The sequence below is a fragment of the Gorilla gorilla genome, chromosome 4 (genome assembly GCF_029281585.2).
Source record: "Gorilla gorilla gorilla isolate KB3781 chromosome 4, NHGRI_mGorGor1-v2.1_pri, whole genome shotgun sequence".
NCBI lineage: Eukaryota > Metazoa > Chordata > Mammalia > Primates > Hominidae > Gorilla > Gorilla gorilla.
The window spans coordinates 34929763-34955577 of NC_073228.2; the positions used below are offsets into that span (position 1 = coordinate 34929763).

General features: G+C 49.2%; 1 protein-coding gene across 10 annotated transcripts in view; it reads right to left on the bottom strand.

Moving 5' to 3' along the window:
* Positions 1 to 4502: 4502 nt before the first annotated feature.
* AKAP1 (A-kinase anchoring protein 1) overlaps positions 4503 to 25815 on the bottom strand; it is a 36272-nt gene continuing 14959 nt past the window's right edge. For all 10 annotated transcript variants that reach the window (XM_055386800.2, XM_019028014.4, XM_004041299.5 and 7 more), the window contains 10 exons: positions 18664 to 20401; positions 15686 to 15819; positions 13912 to 14038; positions 13218 to 13345; positions 11209 to 11386; positions 9585 to 9735; positions 8919 to 8986; positions 7395 to 7468; positions 6805 to 6867; positions 4503 to 5602 (listed from right to left, as the gene is read on the bottom strand). In XM_055386800.2, the coding sequence (XP_055242775.2) occupies positions 5528 to 5602; positions 6805 to 6867; positions 7395 to 7468; positions 8919 to 8986; positions 9585 to 9735; positions 11209 to 11386; positions 13218 to 13345; positions 13912 to 14038; positions 15686 to 15819; positions 18664 to 20377 (2712 nt within the window). In that variant the 5' untranslated portion in view covers positions 20378 to 20401 and the 3' untranslated portion in view covers positions 4503 to 5527. The remainder of the gene's footprint in view (positions 5603 to 6804; positions 6868 to 7394; positions 7469 to 8918; positions 8987 to 9584; positions 9736 to 11208; positions 11387 to 13217; positions 13346 to 13911; positions 14039 to 15685; positions 15820 to 18663; positions 20402 to 25815) is intronic.

The window sequence follows — 25815 nt, forward strand, 5'->3', positions numbered from 1 at the left end:
AACCCCACTCCCAAAACAGAGAAGCTCCCTAAAGGCTCAATGTTTGTTTCATCTTTGAAGCCCCCAGCAGGATGCTTGGCATACAGCAGGTGCTCAATGGAGAGAAAGAAATCAGTGGGAGCAGTCAGAGCTCCTGCCTGTCACCAAGCCAGGGAGGCTGGTGAAAGACAAGAAATCCATCCCAGCTCCAGGTAGGAGGTATCCGCCTTCCTTGCCCAGAGCATCAGGGCTTCTCAAATACCGTCTGTCCCCACCAGATGTCAGATGGGCCTATTTCTAACAAGAAACAGCCAAGATCTCTCTTAGATGATTTGCTTTGTAAAAATACAAGCCAGCCTCATTAAGAGGAATCTTCAGGAAGGCTCTTATTCACAGATCAGTCAAAAGTCAAACCTGGCAAGCATGTCAGCACTCACCTAATTCGCCCCCACTGTTTACAGATGGGGTTATGAGAAGAGAGGGCGAGGAGCTTGTCCCCAGTCAGGCAGAAGAACATGGTACCCTGGCAGCTTCTATGGCCAGAGCTCTGAGCCCTTGGAGGAAAGGTGTGGGACCCTAGAATGACAGGCCATGGGGAACACACAAGCCCCAAACCTCAGAGGCTCATGTGAGATGTTTCACAAACCACACACCCATTGAGAGCTGGCTGCAGCCCTGTTCAGTGTTATCTTCACACTGGGACCCAGGTGGGTGGATGGGTATCTACCTGGCATGTAGCCGATGCTGGTGCAGAGGGAGAAGACAAGCGAACCACATACTGGCTCAAGGCATCTGCCTTGGTGACTTGTGCCACCTTTACCCATCTTCCACTGACCAGGATGAGTCCATGCCTGAGTCCAACAAAACACAGTAGGATGTACAATCCTATCGTGAGGAAGACAGAATTTTTGGCAAGGAGACATCCAGTCTACCAGAGATGCCCAGCCAAACTACAAAAAAATATGTTGATGTACAAGGTCTCATACATGCTCTGACAACAACAATTTCAGGGCTGGGTGCAGTGGCTTGTGTCTGTAATCCCAGCACTTTGGGGGCTGAGGCAGCGGAGATCGCTTGAGGCCAGGAGATCAAGACCAGCCTGGGCAACATGGCAAGACCTCATCTCTACAAAAACAATGAAAAAACAAATTAGTTCGGTGTGGTGGCATGCGCCTGTGCTCCCAGCTGCTCAGGAGGCTGAGGAGGGAGGATTGCTTGAGTCAGGGAGTTTGAGGCTGCAATGAGCTGACTGCACCACTGCACTCCAGTCTGGGCAGCAGATCGAGACCCTGTATTTAAAAAAAAAAAAAAAAAAAAAAAACCAGGGAAGGAGAGGGCGAGAAAGAAAAACAATAAATTCAAATATTTTACACACCCAACTTCATAGATTATATAAAACTTTATACCAACTCAATAGCGTGCATTATTTTCAAATACCAACAGAATATTTAGTATGGCCCCCTTCCCTGCAAAATGATTCTAAAGTTCATCTGGAAAAATAAATGTGCAAAAGGACATACAACTTTTTGAATAAGGAAGAACATAAATAAGGCTGTCAGTATCAGTGTGATAGTGATCAATGGAATAGTCCAGGCCTACACTGTCCAACGTGGTAGCCACAAGCCACAACGTGGCTATCAAGCCCTTGAAATGTGGCCGGCCTGAACAGAGATATGCTGAAGTGTAAAATGCACACTGGACTTAGTAGGAAAATACTGTAAAACAACTCATTAATATGTTTCATATCCATTACATGCTGAAATGATATGACTTAAAGTATTATGAAAATTAATTTCATCTGTTTCTTTGCACTTTTTAATTGTGGCTGCTAGAAAGTTTTAAATTACAGATGTGGCTCACATATTTCTATTGGACACTGCTGGTCTAGGAACAGACCCAGATTTTCCATCCATATCCTTTATGATATTTCCCAATGGAAACTTAGAGATTTGTTTTGGGTTTTTTCTTTGTTTTTTTTTTTTTTGAGACAGTCTGGCTCTGTCACCCAGGCTGGAGTCCAGTGGTGTGATCTCAGCTCACTGCAACCTCCGCCTTCTAGGTTCCAGCAATTCTCCTGTCTCAGCTTCCCAAGTAGCTGGGATTATAGGTGCATGCCACCATGTCATTTTTCTTGTAGAGATGGGGTTTTTGCTATGTTGGCCTGGCTGGTCTCGAACTCCTGGCTTCAAGTGATCCACCCAACTCAGCCTCCTGAAATGCTGGGATTACAGGCGCGATCCACCGTGCCTGGCCAGTTTTCCTTGTTTTACGTTATCACAGATTCAAAACGTCCACTTTTTGGCCCTAGCTGCTGCAAGTGTCTCTTGGCTTTATGTTACTTAAGATTTAAATTTTCCATAAAAGCAAAATCATTGATCTCTCTTGTCATGGTATCTTTCCCACTCTAAGTTCCAAAGCTTTTCCATGGACTGATCATTTAATCACTGTGGCATTTATTTGGGGATGTGGACTGGGGCAAGATGAATCCACGCTGCTTTAGGGGTGGTGGTGAAGAGCACCTGGCCTGGGGTAGCAGCCTGGTTTTTAGTTTCAGCTCTGCTCTATCCACGAACCACTTTCCAAAATCACCATCTTCTACCTCTTGGGTCTGCTCATCTATGGAGTCCCTGCCTCCCTGGGTTGTGTCAAGGACTCAGTGTTACCTGAAAAAGAGACAGCACCTGACACAGTAAGCACTCCCTAACTCTAGCTACAACTCTCATTTTATCTTAGAACTGACATTAGTTATCGTCTGACAGATGTTGATGTCTACAAGTGGCATACCTGAAGTTGTACAAGGTATAGCAGTAACCCTAAAACCCAGCCTCCATGGTGATGCCCCAGAGACCAGAGGGGCAGTACTGACACCAATGCCTACAGTGAGAACAGGGTAGAAGCTCTAGCCACCTGCATCCAGCATTCCACCCCTCTTCCCTACACCCTGGGCAGATTACCAGATCTCTTGCCAGCACTGGCTTCTCCCGTGAGTTTCCAATTCACACCAAGACATCCCCTGGATGCCCCACAGGTAATTAAAAGAGGGCGTCTCAAATGCACTTGCCCAGGCAGCTGACTTGCGGAGGGATGGAGCGAGGACCTTCATAAATCTGCTCCTCCTTAAGAACAATGAGATTTCTGGCAAAATGGTTAAAAGTCAAGTTTTTCAGAACTCTGGAAATTAATCAAAGGCCCATAACAATCTGAGAAGCATTTATTCGAGGAGTACAAGTCCTTCACCAGCCTCCAACTTGCTCTTCCTCCGGCATTCCAAACCGAGTTTAATGGAGGCACCCTTGCAGGGTAGGACTCTAAGGTGTGGGAGTCCCGGGTAGCAGCCCATCCCGCTCATCAAAGCCCAGGGGGCTTTATCTGAGGATCCTGACTTCATCACATCTTGTCTGTCCCAGGCTCCATCCCAGGGGAATCCCTTTTTTCTCGTGTCTACACCTCCACCTCACCCACCCTTCTCCCTGCACCAGAACCATGTTTTAATGTTTGAAACCTCTCAATGGTTCCCTGGAGATAAAAGCTAAATCTGCACACCAGGCTCTGTGAGCATTCCCTAAGTTAGTCGGAAGGCTTCCGTAGACCTTTTCATGCTCCAGCAATGCTGGATTATAGAGGAAAAGCTTAGACCCGGGTGTATGGTGACTTGGCCAAAGTCACACCCAATTCCTGCCAGGACTTAAAGCCAATAGTGCCTAAGGAACTGCAGGGGAGCTCCCTGGGACCAAGCACTGTAGAAGCAGAGGGCATTTCCATGATTAAATTGCCTTATGAGATTATCTCATCTTACAGATGAGGGAAACAGAGGCTGTTAACCACACAGGCGAGAACCTGGATGGAGGGGAAGATGGGCACCTGACAATGGCCACAGCTCAGGCTTGGCCAGGACAGAGAGACGGAAAGAACAAGCCAGCTGGGTTGGAACTGGGAGGAGCTCCCAGGAGTGGGTGTGCGGTGGGAGGATATCTCCAATCAGAATGACCCTCAGGCTACGTCAGCTCTCTAAAAACTAGAGCTCAAGCTCAACAGCCCTGCAGCCAGAGGCCTCAAACGTAGGGGGCAGGGGCGGGGCACTGGGGTAGGCCTGGGCTGCAGTGGCCAGCCTTCTTTAAGAGCAGGGGCTATTAAATTGAGGCAGTATCTCATCCCATAACTTACATGTATTTTTTACATCATTCTTATCACTACAGTAAATTAAATAACTTCACGAATCTATTAAGAATGACAACCAAAGAAGGCACAACCCATTTTGGAAGCCAGTGCTTTAAACTGAGTCTGGCCAGTTAACATGCAGTGAAGAAGTCGGAGGACGCTTGGCTGCCACCTGGTGGGACAAGGAGAGAGAGGAAAAGGCCAGATAGAAATTTCTGGCCAAATTGTCTTCAAAAAACCATGGGTCTCCTGTAGAGGCAGTTGCGTGGGGCCTGTGATCCAGCTCGCCACACTCACCACCCCCCTCTTCACTCTCCGCCCCCCCAATTCTTCACCACTGGAAAAAAATGGACTCAAAGCTGCAGTTCATACAATTGAAGATTTATGTAAGTTACTTAAGTTACTTATTTTTAAACTGCACAATGCTGAAGCCAGTCTAAAAAAGAATCAAACACACCACTGCAAGTTAATTCAATGAGTTACTTTTTTTTTTTTTTAAACAGATTTGTACAGCAAAAAGTTCCCAGATCACAGTCTCCACCATACAGTCACCTGTCCAGTGTGCAGGAAGCCACAGGGGCCCTGGCCAGAGGGGCCAAGAGCAGAAGCTGCACTGCAGAGTTTACTTCTACCTACAGGTGACATGTGGCTGGAAAAATCTTGAGTTCCCTTTGTTCTCCAGTGTATCTTGTATAAAATATTACATTTGTTTAAACACATATTTACAGAGTTTGCACAAATAGAAAATGATTACAAATTACAACCAGGCTTGGCAGGATACCAGTTCCCCTCCCCACTGACCAAGGTCAGATGTGATGACCATTTCATATTTACAGTTGCAATTTAAAAAGTCTGTGTTTAGAGACCTAAATGAAGTTTATAAAAACTGGTTAAATATCATCAATTCATTTATGTAAGCTGTACAAGTAGTGGATACCAATTAGTCAGTTCATGTCTTGCTCCCTGAAGAAAGATTTTGAAGTAAAAGAAACCCTCTCAAGCAAGCAACATACATCCCTGGCCTGTCTGCCAGTTTGTTTGGTTTTTGCCGGGGAAGGAGATAGAAGGAAGAAGAGGGGAATGGAACAGGGGGAATAGGACAATCTGGTTGAAACTGTTTCTATTCCTTTTTTTTTTTTTTTTTAAACAGCTGAGAACCAGGATAAGCCAGCTGGCTTGTTAAACACTATCCTTTGGCTTTGAGAAGAGAACCCATAGTTCCATCCTTTTTTCTCAGAGACAAAATGTCTTCTCAATAGGACTACAGTATGGAGAAAGAAAGGACTTTCTGGAGAGGACAATGTTTGTTATTCCGATGTTCATCTTTGACTTGAGTGCCAAGCCCAATTTCAACAGTGCAAAAAAAGACTCTCAGGAAGCAGCATGGGGGTCAAAGGCTTGTGTAGTAGCTGTCTACCCACTGGGCAAGGCCTCGCTCCACCAGGGACCGGTTTATCAACACCACCTAGAAAAGAAAGTTCCCTTAAAGCTTTGTCCATGGCATCCTGGGGCCATCTCCCTAGCCAACATGAGTTCTCCCCTTCCCGGTTGCCACTGCAGGCAACAGATGTACGAGAGTAACAGTGTAGGCCAGACGCAGTGGCTCATGCCTGTAATCCTAGCATTTTGGGAGGCTGAGGCAGGTGGATCACCTGAGGTCAGGAGTTCGAGACCAGCCTGGCCAACATGGTGAAACCCCGTCTCTATTAAACATACAAAAATTAGCCAGGTGTGGTGGCAGGCACCTGTAATCCCAGTTACTGAGACTGAAGCAGAATCGCTTGAACCCCGGAGGCGGAGGTTACAGTGAGCCAAGATCATACCACTGCACTCCAGCCTGGATAACAAGAGCAAGACTGTCTCAAAAAAAAAAAAAAAAAAAAAAAAGAGTAACAGGGTGGGGAACATGGTTTATGCTCTAGCCAACAGGAACATTTATTTAAGTGTTCTGTTGGCTGCTGTGGCATAAGGATAGGGTTTTTTTGTTTTTGTTTTTTGAGACAGAGTCTTGCTCTGTCACCCAGGCTGGAGTGCAGTGGCACAATGTTGGTTCACTGCAACCTCCGTCTCCCAAGTTCAAGTGATTCTCCTGCCTCAGCCTCCCAAGCAGCTGGGATCACAGGTGTGCATCACCACACCCAGCAGATTTTTGCATTTTTAGTAGAGATGGGGGTTTCGCCATGTTGGCCAGGCTGGTCTCAAACTCCTGACCTCAAGTGATCTGCCCGTCTCGGCCTCCCAAAGTGCTGGGATTACAGGGGTGAGCCACTGTACCTGGCCAGGATAGGCTTTTTAATATGCTGAAGAAATCTAAGCTTTCATACCATAAGATAGAGGACAGAAAAACTCAACAGACAGAAGGTCCCAGAAAGTCTCGCACAGGGTTTCTCCACCTTGGCACTACTGACATTTGGGGTTGGATAATTATTTGCTGTGGGGGGCTGTCCTGAATACTATGGGATGTTTAGTGGCATCCCTGGCCTCTACCCACTAGAGGACACTGGCATCACCACTGCCAATCAGGACATCCAAAGTGTTCCCTAGGAGGTGCTTGTCTACAGTTATATCCTCTGATTAACTCAAGAGGAAACAAATCCCAGGACCAGCTCCTAATCAATCCATTACTTTGGGCCAGCAACACAGAAGGAAAAGAAAGGCAGAACTTACTTCATCTCCAACCACACTCCACAGCTGAATCAGAGGAAGACCAGTTGGACTGTAACTTGTCACCTGAAGAAGGGGGGTGGAAAGAATAATATGGTTAGGTTTTGTGTCCCCACTCAAATATCATCTTGAATTGTAATCTCCATAATTCCCATGTGTCGAGGGAGAGACCTGGTGGGAGGTGATTGGATCATGAGGCGGTGTGCCCATGCTGTTCTCGTCATAGTGAGTTCTCATGAGATCTGATGGTTTTATAAGTATCTGACAGTTCCTCCTTCACATACTGTCTCTTGCCTGCCCATCATGTAAGACGTGCCTCTTCCCTTTCTGCCATGATTATAAGTTTCCTGAGGTCTCCCCAGGCCCGCAGAATTGTGAGTCAATTACACCTCTTTCCTTTATAGATTATTCAGTCCCAGGTATTTCTTTACAGCAATGTGAGAACAGACTAATATCAAGTATTAGCTACTTCATGCACCTTTCCTTAAATACTGCTGGTCAATCCAGGGCCAAGCCACAGGAAAGAAGGCATTGAAAGGTCAGTTCCCAAGAACCCAGCCAGCCTGCCTCCCCCACCCCTGCCAACCACACACCTGAGCAAGCAGTGCTGTATTCCCTGTCATCTCGCTCATGGCGGCATCTGCTTCCGGTGAAAACTGGTCATCGTCTTCAGGAGGAAAAGGAAAAGCGGCATTTAGGCTCTCACTGAGGCAAGGCACCCTTGTCATGTACACAAGTTTCAGCTGCATTCCAAGTAGAATGCTTCAGATGCTGTGGGACTTGAGAACTGCACTGGGGAGATCCACCCAGGTCAGAGACGGAGCCTAGGCCTCCATATGACTCCCAGTGGATAAACCAAGGGCCGCTACTGCATGTTGCCCACTGGAGCACAGACAACAGATGGACAGAAACTTCACCACTAACACCACCACCAATACCACCAGCAGCAGCACCACCACCACCCCCACCAACTCGGGTGCTGGCAGTGCAGAGCATGTGTGTTCTTCCACCAAATTAGTAACACCAAGTGCTATCCCCACTTTACAGGAGAGAACACTGAGGCAAAGGTGGATTCCTGAAGGTCAACCAGCTCCCAAGTGGTGAAGGTGGGAATCAAACCCAGGCAGTTGGCCACACAGCCCAATAAGGCCAGCCACTCAGAGTGGGCAAGGCGCTGCGGCAGCATTCAGCTTTGCTGGATTACAAAAGTTACATAGAACACCATACCCAAGGCAAGCAGTGGCAAGGATGGGAGAGACAGGGGTTTACCAAGGAAGATCCGGGAAAATCTTACGAAGGAGAAAGTTTCAGCTGGGTCTGGACAGATCGCTTAGATGGACAGAAGCAGAGAGGAAGGAGGGGCAACAGCAATAAAAGAAGCAAAACAAAGATCTTGCCCCAGTGCTCCCTCTAAGCCGACTCCAGCTAGACTGTAGTATTTCTAACGCATGCAAATCGCTTAAGACAAGCAAGAAGAAGATCAGAAGGGGCAAACCTGGGGAGGGAGTGGGATGGGATGAACTATCACCTACAAATATAAAATTCCTAGCCATAAACAGCTGCCATTTCGCCACCCTCTACACACCAGATCTTAGGTTTATGTAATTCTCACAGCCAGCATCAAAGACAGGTACCATTCCCATGTTCTGGGGTGAAAATTGAGGCTAAGTCATTTACCCAAGATTTTGCCAGTCCTCTTCCCTCTGACAATGCTTTCATAGTCTAAGACACCAGATAGGGTGTCCCCACTGTGCCCTATGGAGCTATGGCCTGGCTGAGCAGTATCAGTGACCAGCACGCCCTCAACCACCGGGGCTAAGACTCTGGGTCTGGACTATAATCTGGAAAGTGCCTTTGTTGGAAGCCCCTTGATGCCTGAGGTCTGAGTACAGTCTAGAGCAGTGGATCTCAAAGGATCAGCAGCACTGGTCTCACCTGGGAACTTGATAGCAATGTAAGTTCCTGGGCCTAAGCCCAGACCTATTCAGTCAGAAACTCTTGAGTGGTGGCAACTTATGTTAGCATAAATCCTCCGGGTGAGAACGGAGGCTCTGAGAAAGACCTACTCTCAACAACTGTCCCCAACAATCCCCCAAGCCAAAGGCCTCAGCTGTTACCTGACAGGGGCATCACACTGTCCAGAAGGACTTCTGCTCCCTGAAACGGCAGGGTGACAAAGTCAGACCTGGGAAGGCAAGAAAGGAACAAGTTTAATGTGGACACGAAGGCTGACTCCACTCCAAGCCAGTATTCATCTTTGTACAGTGACGCCCATAACCTGGGATGCAGCAAAGCAGAGGGTTCATACTTTGCAGCAGGCCACGGCTCATAGCACACCCAAACACAGCCAGCCGACCCTGCTGCAAGCCTGACCTCAGAGGGACTTCCCATGACAAATTCCTAAAAAGGAGCCTGCTTCACTTTTTTTCTTTTTTGTTGTTGTTGTAGAGATGAGGTCTCGCTATACTGCCTGGTCTGGTCTTGAACTCCTGCACTCAAGTGACCCTCCCAAAGCGCTGGGATTTGCAGCAGGCCACCACGCCTGGCCCAGCTTCACTTTTGAAGCATGATGCTGGGGATTCTTCCACAATACAGGCCTTCTAGCTCAGTTTGGCTAAGCGAGTAATCGAGTTTGTTTCTATCAGACTCTGCTAAAACACAGTAGGCAGCAGGAGGGAAGAATTAACCCTCACCCAAGCCCTGGCACAACTGAGCCAGCCACGCAGAGATCACGCATCCCAGAACAAGCAGGGCGTAGGCCTGTCTGAGGCATCTCCGCTCACCTGATTTGCCGGAGCACGTCTACTTTCACCCTCTTATATCCGCCGTAGTCCACGTATCGAATCTCCACTTCGTTGGTCTCCTCGTAGGAGGCAACCACTTGGGCTCGCCACCAGGCCCCATCCGCACCAGGGGCGGCACAGATGACCGTTACTGCAGGGTAGGGAGCAGAGTGTGTGGAACGCCTGGGCCAGGGCAGGGCACCAAGGGCCACCTGGCCACCACCCACCTCCCCGCGTTACCTCTCAGAGGCCTGCAACCTCCACAGTGCAGGGGACAGGAACAGCAACCGGCCCCAAGCAAAGCCTCCCCCAAGCCCAAGACCAGCCGAGGGAAAAACCTGGATGTGAGAAGTTCAGCCTAGCAAATGTGCCGCCCCCGAGGCCATCCAGACTGGGAAGCATTCAGTCTAGATCCATTACTCCAAAACTTCTGGGACCCAAGAGGGACACAGATGAATAGGAATAAACCAAGTAAATATAGCACTCAGGGAATGGGGGCCAGGGCCAGCCTTACATTTAAAAGAAAGTCCCTGAAGAAATCAAATGCAGCAGATCTCAGCATCCTCATACCTAGGGTGTGCTCTAGCCCACAACTCAGCTGGAGAGCTTCACCAGAAGGGGCCTCCTGGGCCTAAACCCCCTTCTTCTAGCCTTTGCCTCTGGAAGGTGCTGACAGCACCTGGGCAGCCACCCAGGATCAAGGGGTCACTAACCCACTGTGGGTCAGAGGCAGACGAGACCAGGAGGTAAACGTTCCCAGCAGCACCCCAACAGCTGCCCACGCTGGCCAGGATGAGGACCTGTGACATGAGGCTGACTGTACTGGGTCCTGACCCTTGGAGAGAACCCCTGGCAGTTACCCCTCAGGCTCCAGTTCAGTCTTTACTGCTGGGTTAAGGCAACTTTAGAGAAGCCAATGAAAACTAAGTCCTTATCCTTCCAAAAGGAAAAAATACACACAAAAGGCTACAGAGATCACTTCAGAAGGTTTTCTACTGCACTGAGTGACCCTGCCATCCCCTGGTGAGGAATGGGTGATGTTCTGACATTCCATCCTCTGTGATAAGGACAACAAAGATAATAATGACAAAGGCTGGGCTCAGACCCCAGATCCTGCTCACTTGGGCAAGTCACTTGAGGCCCAGTTTTCTCATCTGTTAGATGGAGATGACCCAACACGCTGCACAGGCTTGTTGGACTTGGGGTTTTTTTTGTGGTAACCATTATATGCATAAGTGCTTTATATGTAATACATACAGTATTCAACACTAATTCCTGGAACAAGTGGGTATCACCCCCTTTAACAGATAATAAATAGGTGGCAGATACTATGACACTGGCTTTGAGGGAAAAAAAAAAGAAAAAATTTAAAAAAAAATTAGTGGCAGAGCTGGGATCTGAATCTCTGTGTCAAAACTCTACTCCGACACCCATCATTCTGCCAGCCAGTGGAAACCCCAGCTCTGCCTTGCCAGGAAACCCACCCCAGCTCCATAACAATGGCAAGAATTGAAGGATGCTGCTTCCATGAAGGATCGCAGAACAGCCTCCTCCTGATCAGGATCCAGGGCAGAACAGGCAACCCCAGGGGTCCCCCTTCCCGACCCCTCAGGGCACTGCTTACTTTCCACTGGGGTGGGCAAGGTGGGGATTCCAGGCTGAGAGTAACAGAGGTACATCTGCTGGTCGAGGCTGCGCAGCGCGTGGAAGGTAGGGTGTGTGTGCTGCTGCACGAACAGGTGCCCGGCATTGACCTGGTTGACCACAATGACCTCCACGGTGATGCCATCAGGCAGCATGAGCTGTAGAGGGGAAAGGGGAGCGGCCACTGAAACAATCCTTCTTATCTCATCTTTGAATAAGTCCCGAGACCCAAGGGCAAGTCTCTGGGCTGGCATATCTTTGAAAAGGGCAACTCAAGACAACATGGCACCCAGAAGGCAGAGGTTGAAGGACTACTTTAACAACAGAAAGTGTTCGACACCCCTGTGGCTGTTGTCCTGCAATACCACGAGCAGCCATTAGGGGCAGTCTCACCTCAGGGCCAGGCAGGGAGGGTCCCACAGACACTGGGCAACCAAGAAGCAACTGCGGAGGTAGTGCTGGGCCTTGCACAGGCCTGGGCAGGGTCCACCTACCAGCAGTGCCCTCCCTCCCACTTCTGTTGATGAATCTATAAGACCCAGGGAGGGCAACATAGGAATGAGGTGGCCGCTGAGAACAAGACTCCTGAAAATAAGCAGTAGGCAGGCCCCCAGGCCCTTTAGCCAACTCCTGTGGACTGGCAGACAACCCCAGGAGCCTATGGTCTCACAGCATCTACGCTGCCCTCCCAAGAGCAAGCAGTGGCCTCAGGTCAGGTCCATGGTCAAGGTCTAGCAGAGTCTGCTTCCTATTTGCTCTCCCTCCTACTGCTTACCCTCCTGAGGTCAGGAGTTCAAGACCAGCCTGGCAAACATGGTGAAATCCCATCTCTACTAAAAACATAAAAATTAGCTGGGCATGGTGGAGCACACCTGTAATCCCAGCTACTCAGGAGGCTGGGGCAGGATAATCGTTTGAACCTGGTGGGCAGAGGTTGCAGTGAGCCAAGATCATGCCACTACACTCCAGACTGAGCAACAGAGTGAGACTCTGTCTCAAAAAAAAAAAAAAAAAAAAAAAAGAGTGAGTGAGTCTACGACCGAGCCTCCTGGGAAAAAACTCTTGATTCAGGAGTAAAGCATAAAGTGGTATTCAGCCTACTCTCACATATCCACAGGAAAAAGATATCCCAATCCTTTCCCTCCAGCCCAAGGGCCTTTGCAAAGGGGAAGACACAAAACTGAAATGCCTACCATCCACAAAAAAAAAAAAACCACGAAGGAGGACAATTTCCTTGGAGCTATAGTCAGCCCATCTGTCCATCTGTGTAAAATGTAGTCAACAGTCGTTGGCCCACAGAATTCTGCAATTCTACTCCCAGTGAGATAAGACCCAACCAGGGCCAGAGGCACACGGCAGGATATGGGCGACGGCCCTGAGAGACGCTGCAGTCAGCAGCACACAGGGGCCCTGGAGATAGCAGCTCTTCCCTCTGCCAAACTCCTGGGGCAACCTCCAAAGAGTAACTGGACTTCCGGGCCTGGTGGGGAGTATTCATTCTTCTTTGTAATTTAGGCACCTCCTGGGGAGGGGGAAGGGGAAGGAGATCCTTCACCAGGGCCACTGCTAAGGCCTGACTCAACCAGAAGAAAGAACAAGCGCCATCCAAACCCATGATTCTAGTCCCACCCAGGTCTCAGGTGTTGAACGGCGACCCTGGACACACCCAATCTCCTGGCTGAACTACACCATCCTTTCTAAGCAAATGCCTAGAAAACTTAAAAGGTGACCAGGGGGCAGAGCCAGGGAAAGTAGTCCTCCCACGTGGGGACCAAGAGGCCTCTGGTTTCCTGCCAGCGCTATCACCACCTAAGCCCTGTCCCCAGAACACAGTCCCATAGCAGAACCGACCAGTAGAGACCAGAGAGGAGAGGGCACAGGCACTCATGTGCACTTGGCCTTCTTAGCCTGAGGTCTGGGGAGTTTCTTGTTTGGGGTAGGTTTGGGGGAAAGTGGCAAGAAGTCTGGATCACCCAGTAGCACGCTCACCCAGGATGTCATCGGCAGAGAAGGCAGTGCCAGTGAAGGCAATGGGGGAGCGTAGATATTGGTGAGGTTCAGCTCTTTGAACTTCTTCCCAATCAAGTTCAGCGCTTTGTCTACATGATGTTGAGAGCCTAAATAGTGGATGGGGGCAGGACATACAATCACTGTAAGAGGAAACTCATACCCACACTCACAAAAACACAGCCACAGACCCCACACCACTGGACTTTGCATAGAGTTCAAGTGCATCTTTGAGGTACCAAAACACTTAAGCTCTGCTTTAGGAAGAAAGGCATCTAAGCCTTTCAAATGATACCTCTGCCATTATGATCCATGCTTTCAATGCAACAGAAGAGGCAGGCAGCTGTGAAAATGCCAAGGGGGAATTGCACACAGGGCACTTCTGCTTTGAGAGAAGCCTTTATGGGGTGGTGGGCACTATGAATCCAGGACCCAGGCCCCGCCCAACCAAGCACCCACACTTCTCCTGGCCAAAGATCAGAGTAGGGAGGGACCTGAGTCTCCCGCAGGCACCTGAAATGGGGAAAAGGCTGCAGGGAAGATACCTAATGCTCCCTTCCCTGGGATGAGAAGCAGGGTTTCCTATTCCAAAAAGATAGCAATTGAAACTCAGATGCTATTCACTTCTATTTAATATTTCAGGTAAGAAGCAATACAAGCAGCAGATGCTACTGACCTTCTATGTGGCAGATCTGGACGCTCTGGGTGTAAGGCAGGGTTGAAATGTAGATCTTGGCACCAGATGTTTGCTTCAGAAAACTCACATAGCGCCCCTGCTTGCCAATTAGCCGACCGACTAAGTGCTTCCAGAAAGACAAAAAGAGATGAGAGGGTTAAAGGCAAACCAATCCCTGGACACCCAAAGACCTACTTCTGTTTTACACAAGATCATGCTCAAACATATTAGCTGTTACCATGTCAGCATTTATTTTCCAGGACTATTCTAAGCACTTACATTTACTCATAGTACCTGTGAAACACAGATAACTTTTTTATCACCATTCTGTATATGGGGAAACAAGCCCAGAGAGGCTAAGTAACTACCTTAAGGTCACACAGCTGCTAACCAGGAAGTTGAACCAGGCAGTCTGGCTCCAGGACCAAGCAGTTCCCATTTCATCCCAACAATGTGGCCCAGACCCGGAAAGCTGCAAAGGCAGCAGCATCTTCTCCTCTAAAACCCATGCTGAGAAGTTTCACCAGCACACAGTTTCTCGACTTCTCCTGCCCCTCTCCCTCAAGTCTACTCAGATCCAAAGATAAAGGGGCTCGATTTGAAAATGAAGGTCTAAGAACCCTGGGCTCCCGCTGCCAAGTGACAGCAGGCTGAAGCCTGCAGAGCAGGAGGCATGCAGAAGTGCCCAGTGCGCCAGAGTTCAAGGCAGATAGAAGCAGCCAAACTTAGCCCTTATGTAAGATGGGCTCCCACACAACCGCCAACGACCCCCTCCCGGAGGAGCTACTAGGGACATGGTCCATCCTCAGGCACAGCCTTTCTCTTCATGCCCTTTGTAACCACTGAAGGAAAAGCAGGCAGGACGGATAACAGGGCCCCCCAGGGAGGAAACCACCAAGAGACCTCGCAACCCAGGGTCAAAACAGCCACTCTGACCCAGAGTTCAGACCAAGCCAAGTCTCCACCTGAGCACAGAGCCCAGGGCCCTGGGAGAATGCGGTCTGACAAATTATTTCTGAGCCCCAGAGATAAACATCAAGATCAAGCTAATATGTTGTAAGTTCTAATAGCAAGAAGCTCGAAACCACTTAAGCACTCAGGAATGGGGGACTGATGAAGTAAACTGACATCCACATAATGAATAACGCAGTTACAATTACATTTTCAAAGAATAACACACGAAAATTAAATTGTTAAATATTTAAAGTATTAATTAAAGCGACATAATCTCAGTTTTGTTTAAAAACCACAGGGTGCAAGATGAGAAGGAAATAAAAGTCTCTCACAGTCACTCTCAAGGGTAGGATTAGAGCTGATTTTTATTTTCTGCATGTATTTCTATACTTTTCAAGTTCTCTAAAATATGGATTTATGCTTTGCTCAATTATAAAATACACTTTACGTTGGAGCACTTGAGCAGAGCTCAGTGAAGGGATTCTGGCTGGCCCCCACGGCCTTGGTGTGTTTTTTCCAAATAGATCTGAGCCCCAGAATATGCAAGAACCACCCCCAAGGGAGACACACAGGCCTGCGAGTTTGAGAAGTACAAGAATAAGATGCTCCTGGAGGCAGCTGGAGGAATTCCATGTTGCAGGAAGCTCTCTGAGCCTTGGCAAAGTGTAGCGTGTCCTTTCCCTGCAGCCTTTGGCTGACCCAGGGCTCCTTCTGGTTTACTGTCCCTCTCCCAGCCTCCTCCCTCCCTGAGGTCTAATGGCCCTGGCCCCAGGGAGCTTTGCGCTTACCACAGAACCAGCCTGGGGGACTCCGCCCCTACCTTTGGCACCTCGATCTCCCAGATGATGAGGTCGACCTTCTTAGGGTTGGAGCCTGCCTGGGCATTTTGGAAGCTCTCAGTCTTCTTGAGACTGCAACAGCTATCCATGGAATCCATGCTGTTCCTGTCAGAACCTGCAGGGGAAGAAGCAGCAGGCGCGCACACACACAGACCCCAGCTCAGAGCAGCCAGTAACCAAGAACTTCCCAAACTCACATTCCCAGGAGGCCCTGCCCCACACCCGCTCCTCAAGCTTGGCAGGTGACTGTCAACTTACAGTCTAGAAGGCTCAGAACAACCCCAATGAAAGGAGGACTGGGGGTGTCGATACACCTAATTTTAGCCTGTCACTTACAGTCCCACTTGCTTAATTGGCAGCCGCACCCAGCCACAGCTGCTGGAGCAGAGACACAAGTGGTGAACTTGGAAGAGACAGACTGCGCCCAGGGAAGGGGAGCCCAGAGGGCGGGGGAGGAGACACGCTTGAGGTCCACATGGTCCTGAGAGCCAGACCGATGGACCACAAATACCTTGACACCCTTCCAACTATCCTACCCCCTCAGACCAAGGGTCGGTCTCCTGTCCCCAGGGCCCAGTCCCAGGGTCACAGGTACTGGCCTTCAGCCCAGCAGAGCTAGACAAAGTCCTCACTGGCCTGCCTGAGGGCCCCATTCTTATACCTAGCGGGGACCCGCTCGTTCCTCTGCCATATGTGGACTAAAAAAGGAGAGTCTCCTTTCCCTTTGCTTAGGCCTGATTCATGCAACTCTGAACACTCTTCTGGCTCAAATAGTCCCTTGGTCAAAAGACTGAGCCAAAGCTCATGCCCAAGAAAACCCAATGGGAACAGACTCTGCTCCCGACCTGGGCTGTTCCACTCTCACTCAAGAGCGTGCCAAAGGGACCGTCACAAAAAAGCGGGTCCAGATCAGCTCAAGAGAAGTGGCCCTGGCTTAAATATGGATGACTCAATCACCAGAAATAGATCACTCCTGAGAGTCTACCAATTAGGTTACCTTCCACATGGTTTCTCCAAACCCTGAGTATAATCCTTTGCCAAGTAACCCATACACTGGATGCAGAGAACTAAGGCCCAAGAGATCCTGCTCCCAGCTAAGGAAGAATCACCTTCAAAGTGACTTCCCCCCTTAACACTAGGCGCTTCGAACAGGATTCATGCAGGGAAAAGTACCCCTTCTTGGGGAAGACTGCTTGGCTAGCCTGCTGGAAGCATAACAGGCTGACAGGGGTTAGGCGAGGGGGCGGGGAGCTCTGCTCACTCACAGTATCCAGCCTCTGCCCCACAGAATGGGACTGGCTAACACCTGCCATCCCGATGGCTCCCAGCAGTGGCTCAGAACCACACCCGGACTCTAGCAGGCTGCACTCAAAGGCCAGCTTCCAGCTCCCTCAGCGGGGTGGTCCCTGGTCCCCTCTCAGCTTCAACTTCCTCACAAACAAAGCAGGGCTGACATGAAGGTACATGCGAGGCACTAACCTGGTGCTTGGCACCCACCGCATGCTCGTGGACAGTATTACCTCATTTCCACATGCCATCCCTAAACCTCCCTGCCCATCACCATGGCTTAGGTTCAAGCCTAAACTCAGAAGACTTCAACAGGTCTCAGTAGCTACTACTATCCATCTAGAGTTGGCAGACAAGGCTGCGGGGCTTGTTAATTCAGCTGAGGGGCAGTAAGCAAAGGGAAACGCCTTTATTCTTAAAAAATAAATGAAATAAAAATCACCCATTTTAAGATGCAGTATTTTAAGAAACATTTAAACATCCTGGATTAGGATGCGTCATATAGTATCTTGCCTTCTATAATCATGACCGGCAGCACTTTTCTCTTTCCAAGGTACATAAAAACAGTAGTGTCTTAACAGCATCTTGGAGGTGACTAAATGTAGTGTGTGGTACAAACTAGATGCTGCTGAAAGTGGTAAAATTCCCAATAAAGATTCCCAACCTTCCCGGAGCTGAAATGGGAGGGAATGGCTCCAGGACAAACAAGTCAGAGAGCCACTCGGGATATTCGTGGCCTCTCTCCATGAGATAAATGAAAACACCCCAGGGTGCCTGCAGAAGCAGGGTCAGGAGCTGCTGACCTGTAAGTTAGCGGTCTGAACTGTCTACGCTGGGGTCAGCACTCGAAAAACCCAGGACACCTCGTTATCAAAGTGCCCCGCTTTCCCGGGGGTGGAGCTGCAACTGCACAGAAAGAAAATGGCTGAGGCTTTCTGCAAAGGTGACAGCGACAACTCAGGAAGCTCAAGCCTCCCACAAGTATTCAAAGCTGTGGCCGTTCTTTGGGCACTTACCCTGTAAGAGCTTCTGGAGAAGGAAAGCAGGTGAAGACATGGGAACAAGCACATGATTAAAAGGAAATAAAAACCATTCAAAACACTCACACCCATACCTGGCACTCAAGGGAAGTAAAGCTAAGGAGGCCTCTCCATTAAAACACACACACACACGCACACACAAAGAGGTTAGTGTTTAAAAAAGAAAAAAAAATGGGCTGGGCATGGTGACTCACACTATAAACCCAGCACTCTGGGAGGCCGAGGGCGGAAGGATCACTTGAGCCCAGGAGTGCGAGACCAGCCTGGGCAATAAAGGAAGACTCCATCTGCACCAAAATAATAATAATTTTTTTAAACAAAGAAAAAGAGGCACACTAATGTTAATCAGTGAGCCCAACTTGGCACTAGTTCCTTAGGAAGGGCTCACTGGGGAAGGTCACTGGTTGAGGAACCAAGTTACAGCTCCCATGACTTGGGGTTTCAGAGCAATCTAACTCCTCAGTTACCCACCAGCTCTACGCTGTGTCCAGCCCTCTGCAGGTTGCGATAAAGAGCTGAAGAGCACCATGACTGTGCTGCACAAGTAGCAGAAGGGAGAGGCAGACTGGCAGCCTTTCTCCAAGAAATACTGGGAGCGCCCCATCCTCTAAATGAACCCGAGACCCTCCTACCTCCTGAATGATCTGCTTCCGCATCCACGGTCCATCCATCCTCAGCCCCCAAGTCTGACAACTCCCCCTTCAGCACCCCATTGCTGAAGGGCACAGTACTTTCTGGCAGTGGCGGGGTGATGGCCTTGTCCCTGGGGCTCGAGCTGGTCTCTGTGCAAGAGTCTTCAAGCCCTGAAGTGCTGAAAGAATCTGAGCAGTGTCCTGGGGAAGCCACCAAAGGGACACTTTGGCTGCTGTCTGACATGCAGGTGACACAGGTGGCATCTTCCACCAGGATGCCCGCCCGGTCCGGCGACTCTTCACTGGGGGTGGTCGGTGCCAGGCAGGAGGCCAGGGAGATGTGGTGTGCAGAGATATTTGGCTTACTGTCCTTGGTGGGGCTGGACAGAAGGCTCTTCAGGCAGCTCACGTAGGTCTTTGGTGGTGGTGAGCCCTCTGCTGGTAGGCCTGGCAAGGGGAGGCCAGCATCCGGCGGGGCAGCAGCTGCCTCTGCTGTGGCAGGCTCCGCAGTGTCTGGGCCCAAGACAGTTTTCTGGTGAACTGGGACACAGCTCTCTTCCTTCTGCCCTTGGAGCTGACTGGCCTGACACACACGACCTGCAACCTTGCCAACCGTGGTGGCCAGCACCTGTTCGGTTGCTTCTGAGATCACTTGGGAGATTATCTGGAAGGCAGCCCGCTCAATCTCCTCATTTCTATCCAAGCCCTCCTCATTTCTATCCAAGCTCTCCTCATTTCTATCCAAGCCCTCCTCATTTCCATCCAAGCCCTCCTCATTTCTATCCAAGCTCTCCTCATTGCCCAGTTCTCCCTCGACACCTCTGTCCTGGGCTGTGGCGTCTGCGACTGGGGGTGCTGGCGCCGCATCGTCCTTTGCCAGCTCTGTGTGAGCCGACTCGATGAACCTACTTGGCAACTTCTCTGCTACATACTCTTCCTCCTGCACTGGCCCCACCACCTGGGATGAGCTGCTCTTCCCCTTATCTTCTTCCCCCTCTAAAGAGGCCAGGCTGGGGCCCTTGCTGTTCTCCAATTCCAAGACATGCTCCCGAGACAACAGAACTTCTTCAAGCACCTTTTCCCCCAACACGGCATCACCAGTCCCTTCGGCCCCACCTGTCTCTCTTGCCCTCTCCCCAGAGCTACGCTTCTCTGCGGGGACTGCGGGGTAGCCTGGCTGGACCTTCCTTGGCACCCTGCTGAACGGGGAATCTTGCTTACACACCTCAGCTGATTTGCTGGAGAATAGTACACCCTTTGGGGATGAAAGGGGGCACTCTAGAGGAATCGATTTGGCTTCACCACCTGTCAGGGCTAGCTCCAGCTTTGTACTGTCGTCTCTGCGTGTTCCTGGTCGCAATCTCATGTCTGTGGTGTTAGGAAGAATGCCCGAGGACTGTGATCTTCGGCAAGGTGGGTGTGTCTGGAGCAATGCTGGGGGCTCTGCAGGCAGCTTGCTCACGGTGGACAGTTCCTTTTCTGGAGGCTCTGTGACACTGGGGGGTGTGGACACTACTTTGGAACAGACGTCTTCCATGGGGAGAGGTTCCTTGATGGCAGGGTCAGCCCTCAGCTGCACAGCACCAGCCTCCACCTGCTGCTCATCATGGCTGCTGACATGGCCTTTTTTACGAGAGAAAAACCACCACCAGCCGAGGAGCGCCAGCATCCCAGGCAATGCCAAGGGGAAGAGCGAACGGAACTGGATTGCCATCCTGGAGGCTTGAAGTAATTACACCTGGGGAGAGCAGGAGAGCGGGGAGGAGGGATGTTACAGAGCCAGGTAGGAGGATATTGGCAACCGCACATGCAAGACAGTCAACAGGGTAGGGCTGGAGCCATCTCCTCCGCCTTCCCTGCCCTCCAAGAGGAGCACACCTCTCAGCTCGTACCAGTCCACCCTCTGTGTGATCCACTGGGGGTCAGTGGCCAGGAAGAGGCATCTTCCCCTCCATGCTCCCCAACTCACGCACCCTCTTGAAACAAACCGAGCATTCTATTCTTTAACCAAAATCCCTCCCTTCATCACTTCATGATGCCAAATTCTCCCTATGTTCCCCAAAAAGGGGCTAGCTCTGCTCAGTGTGGCTCAGTTCTCTAAACTCACAGAACATTTTTTTCTATCAAGTGGCATCAGAGCATTTCAAACCCCCATGGAATCCACATGTACATGGTTCCCTCACATCTACCCATAAAATCATGAGTCAATGAAATGGAACTTTGTTACTCAGCAATTAGAGACAGTGGGAGTGAAGGAGGAATAAAATTCCCAATGGCTAAGGAGATGCTCCAGGGTGAGGGACCAACACAGCAAACTGCAGCATGAAGGTCCAGGTCAGACTTGGAAGATTCAAATACAGGCGCTCCCTGATCTTCCAAGGCTCAACTGAGAATTTTTCAACTTTACAATGGTGGGAAACAATACCCATTCAGTGGAAACTATACTTCCAATTTTGGATTCTGATCTTTTCCTGGACTACCGATAGGTGATGCGCTACTCTCTCACGATGCTAGCTCCCAGTCATCCACTCTGTCACAAGGGTGAACAACAGGCACTCCAGAGTGGACCGTGTTGCTAGGTGATTTTGCCCAACTGTAGACTACTGTGAGTCTTCTCAGCTCATGTAAAGTAGGCTAGGCTAAACTATGGTGTTCAGTAGGTTAGGTGCATTAGATGTATTTATTTTCGATTTATGCTATTTTCAGCTTACAATGGGTCTACCAGGATGTAACTCCATTGTAAGCTGAGGAGCATCTGTACCATCGTGGGGTCAGTGAGGGTGTCCTAGGGCCCCACTGCGTAGTCTGGACTTTATCCTGCAGACAACAGAGAACCAGCATAGGTCTGCAAGGCACACACACCAAATTGTTTCTAGAAGGCAATTCTGGGAACAGGATGAAAAGTGCATCAAGGCTGGGCGCAGTGGCTCACGCCTGAAGCCTGAAATCCCAGCACTTCGGGAGGCAGAGCTGGGCAGATCACCTAAGGTCAGAAGTTTGAGACTAGCCTGGGCAACACGGTGAAACCCTGTCTCTACTAAAAATACAAAAATTAGCTGGGCATGGTGGCAGGCGCCTGTAATCCCAGCTACTCAGGAGGCTGAGGCAGGAGAATTGCTTGAACCCAGGGGGGTGGAGGTTGCAGTGAGCCGAGATCAAGACTCCATCTCAAAAAATAAAAGTGAAGTATATCGAGCAGAAGGAACCTAGAAACCTAAGTCAGTTAGATCTAAGCAAGGAGGAATAGTAACGGCCTAGAAGAAGGCAACAGACATGTAAAGGGGATAGAAAACTCAAAAATTTTTCCTCATCTGTAAGATGGGGACACATCTCTTAATGGATGGTTGGTATAAGGATTAGCTGAGATATAGAAAGTTCTTTGCAAAGCAGAGTTAACACTCATTAAAGGTATATGATGGGCTTATTCTAGAACACTTACATTCAATGCTTCCTATGCCAGCAAACTTTAAATCTCTCTGCCAAAGTAATGTCTTTTTAAAACCAAAAATCCTTGAACAGACAAGCTGAATTACACCTTATTTGGGTTTGTTTTCTTTTAGAGATAACAAATGCACCTGTTTTAACAACTCATATTGGTTTGACTTATATTGTTTTCTGGCAGAACCAGAACATCAGTACTTTTAAAAGTTCCCTGAGAGGTTCTACTTTCCAGCCAAGGCTGGGAACCACTACTCTAGGACTCTGCTTCTGAAAGTGCGATCCATGTACCAGAAGTCCTGAATATTGCCTAGGACCTTGCTACAAATGCAGTATCCCAGTCTCACCTCAGACTTGCATTTTAACAAAATCCCTAGGGGATTGAGAAGGCCCTTACAGTTTGTGAAGGAATGCTAAGGGGTGTGTTCTGCCCCTGAAGTGATGAAGTGGGGGCAGTGGTAGTGAGAAGGTCACCTCCATTTGACAGTCCCTATATCTTTAAAGATAAACTTTCTTGCTGATATTTGAAGCAGCAACAATGATAGCATTTGAAGCACAATGCAGGGCTAGGCAGTGGCCAGGGCTAAGGCTTTACATCAATTCCTCAGGGAAGAAATTTAGTGCTACCGTTTTGCTTCACATTCAAACACAGAACCTTGCTAGATTGTTTTCCTTTTATCTCGTTGTCGTCCAGGCTGGAGTGCAGTGGTGTGATCTCGGCTCATTACAACCTCTGCCTCCAGGTTCATGCAATTCTCCTGTCTCAGCCTCCAGAGTAGTTGGGTCTATAGGCGCCCACCACCATACTTGGCTAATTTTTGTATTTTTGGTAGAGACGGGGTTTCGCAATGTTGGCTAGACTGGAACTCGAGACCCTCAGGTGATCCGCCAGCCGGCCTCCCAGAGTGCTGGGATGACAGGCCATGGGGCCCAGCCAAATGAATTACTATCTTGAAGGTTAAAATAGCTCAAGGAGGCTGGGTGCGGTGGCTCACGCCTATAATCCTAGCACTTTCAGAGGCTGAGGCGGGTGGATCACGAGGTCAGGAGATTGAGACCATCCTGGTTAACATGTTAAACCCTGTTTCTACTAAAAATACAAAAAAAAAAAAAGGGAGAGAGAGAGAGCCGGGCATTGTGGCGGGAGCCTGTACTCCCAGCTACTCGGGAGGCTGAGCGGCAGAATCACTTGAACCCGGGAGGCAGAGGTTGCAGTGAGCCAAGATAGTGCCACTGCACTCCAGTCTGGGTGACAGAGCGAGACTCAAAAAAAAAAAAAAAAAGCTCAAGGCATACAGCCAAGGGATGGGTACCTAAATTCTCTTCCACATTAAATCTGGAACCCACTATTCTAGAACTGTGGGGAAGAGGCGCTATATGAGCCAAGAAAAGGGGAAGTCTGTACTACCTTTCCGGAGAGCCTTATGATAGCTCTTAAAAGCTCATAACCACATCCTACAACTCTGAAATCCCACACTTGGCATCTTTAAATTAAAAAAACAAAAACAAAACCACAACAAAGAAAAATCCACAAAGCCAAGCACCTGTGATCCCAGCTACTTAAAGAGGCAGAGACAGGAGGATCGCTGAAGTCCAGGAGTTGCCACCAGCCTGGGCAACACAGTGAGACTAGTCCCTTAAAAAATTTTTTTTCAAAATGTTTTTAACCCACGTACCTCTGCACAGGCTGAGGCATCATTTGAAACAAAATTGGGATTAACAAACATTTCAGGGGAATCACTGCTAGGTAGATTACGGAATCCACGGACATACCGATGTTACCAAAAGAAGTTGATCTCATGTGCCGACATGGAAAAAATCACCTGGATACGTAAAACAAAAAGGTACAGACCACCATGTGTATGGAATGTCTATGTTCACATAATCCCATGGAAAAACTGGAAGGACACACAACAAGCCATTCAGTTGTAGGAGAGGGGAAGTTTCTACACACTGATCTTGTATCCTGCAAACTTGCTGAACTCACTAATTCTAACCATTTAGTAGATTTCCTTGGGATTTCTTACCTACAGATAAAGAGTCTTACTTCCTCCTTTTGGGAGGAGAGATTTTTAATTTCTTTCACAACGGTTCTCCAACTTGGCTTCACATTAGCATCATCTGGTAAGCTTTTAAAAGCCCAAGGCCAAGACAGCACCAGCCCTATTAAATCAGAATCTTAGAGTGCGACCCCAGCAGCAGGGTTTTTTTTTAAACCAAGGTGATTACAATGTGCAGTCATGTTTGAGAATCACTGTTCTGAGGCCAGGTGTGGTGGCTCATACCCAAAATCCCAGCACTTTGGGAGGCGGGGGTTGGGGGTGGTGGAGGGGGCGGCAAATCGCTTGAGGCCAGGAGTTTGAGACCAGCCTGGGCAACATGTGAAACCCTGTCTCTAAAAAACATTAGCCAGGTGGTATAATTCCAGCTGCTCCAGAGGCTGAGGCGGGAGGATCACTTGAGCCAGGGAGGCAGAGGTTGCAGTGAGCTGAGATCGTGCCACTGCACTTGCAACAGAGACCCCATCCTGGGGGGAAGAAAGAGAGAATCACTGTTCTGTAATAACCCGGCCACACCCAAAAAAGTGGTAATGATGGGAGATTTGCCTTGTATTTGCTTTGTGTTCAATTGTCTTTCAAATAAAAGAGTAAAGACAGGGAAGTCTCCCTAAACCTATTCTGGTTTGGGGGCTGCCCAATAAAAATAATTCTATTTAATTTTTTGAGACGGGAGTTTTGCTCTCGTTGTCCAGGCTGGAGTGCAATGGCAAGATCTTGGCTCACCGCAACCTCTGCCTCCCGGGTTCAAGTGATTCTTATGCCTCAGCCTCCTGAGTACCTGACATTACAGGCATGTGCCACCACACCCAGCTAATTTTGTATTTTTAGTAGAGACAGGGTTTCTCCACGTTGGTCTGGCTGGAAAAAATAATTTAAAAAAAAAGAGTAAGGACAGTTTGAGACGGGAAAGTGGCTATGAGGAAAGGCTGCAATGGATAGGGGAGTGTACCCATGGCCTGCTGTCAGAAGATTCAAATCCTACCTAACAGGGCACATGCCAGCAGGAAGAGGAGTGGAGTCTAAACCCAGGTCAGTTTGTTTGTTTGTTTACTTATTTATTTATTTAAGACAGAGTCTTGCTCTGTCGCCCAAGCTGGAGTGCAGTGGGCACGATCTCGGCTTACAGCAACCTCTGCCTCCTAGGTTCAAGTGATTCTCCCACCTCAGCCTCCCAAGTAGCTGGGATTACAGGCACACGGCACCATGCCTGGCTAATATTTGTGTGTGTGTGTGTGTGTGTGTGTGTGTGTGTGTGTGTGTGTGTGTGTGTGTGTGTTTTAGCAGAGATGGAGTTTCACACCATGTTGGCCAGGCTGGGCTCGAACTCCTGACCTCAAGTGATCCACCCACCTTGACCTCAAAAACTGCTGGGATTATAGGCGTGAGCCACCGCGCCTGGCCAGGTCAGTAAATTTAGATTGTGATTCCTTATTAACTAGGCAATCCCATTTCACCCAGATTTATAGCTGTGACTCCCATAGCAATTATCTGATCGCAGGAAAAAGATTAAATGGGATGGGGTAGAGAGGAAGAAAAACAATCCTAACAGCTACCCCACCCGGGGCCAGTTCTCCTTATTTTACATATCAAGGGCCCAAGGCCGCAGACTCTAATTGGCTGTCTGCTCAAAACACAAACCACCTCTCAAGATGGC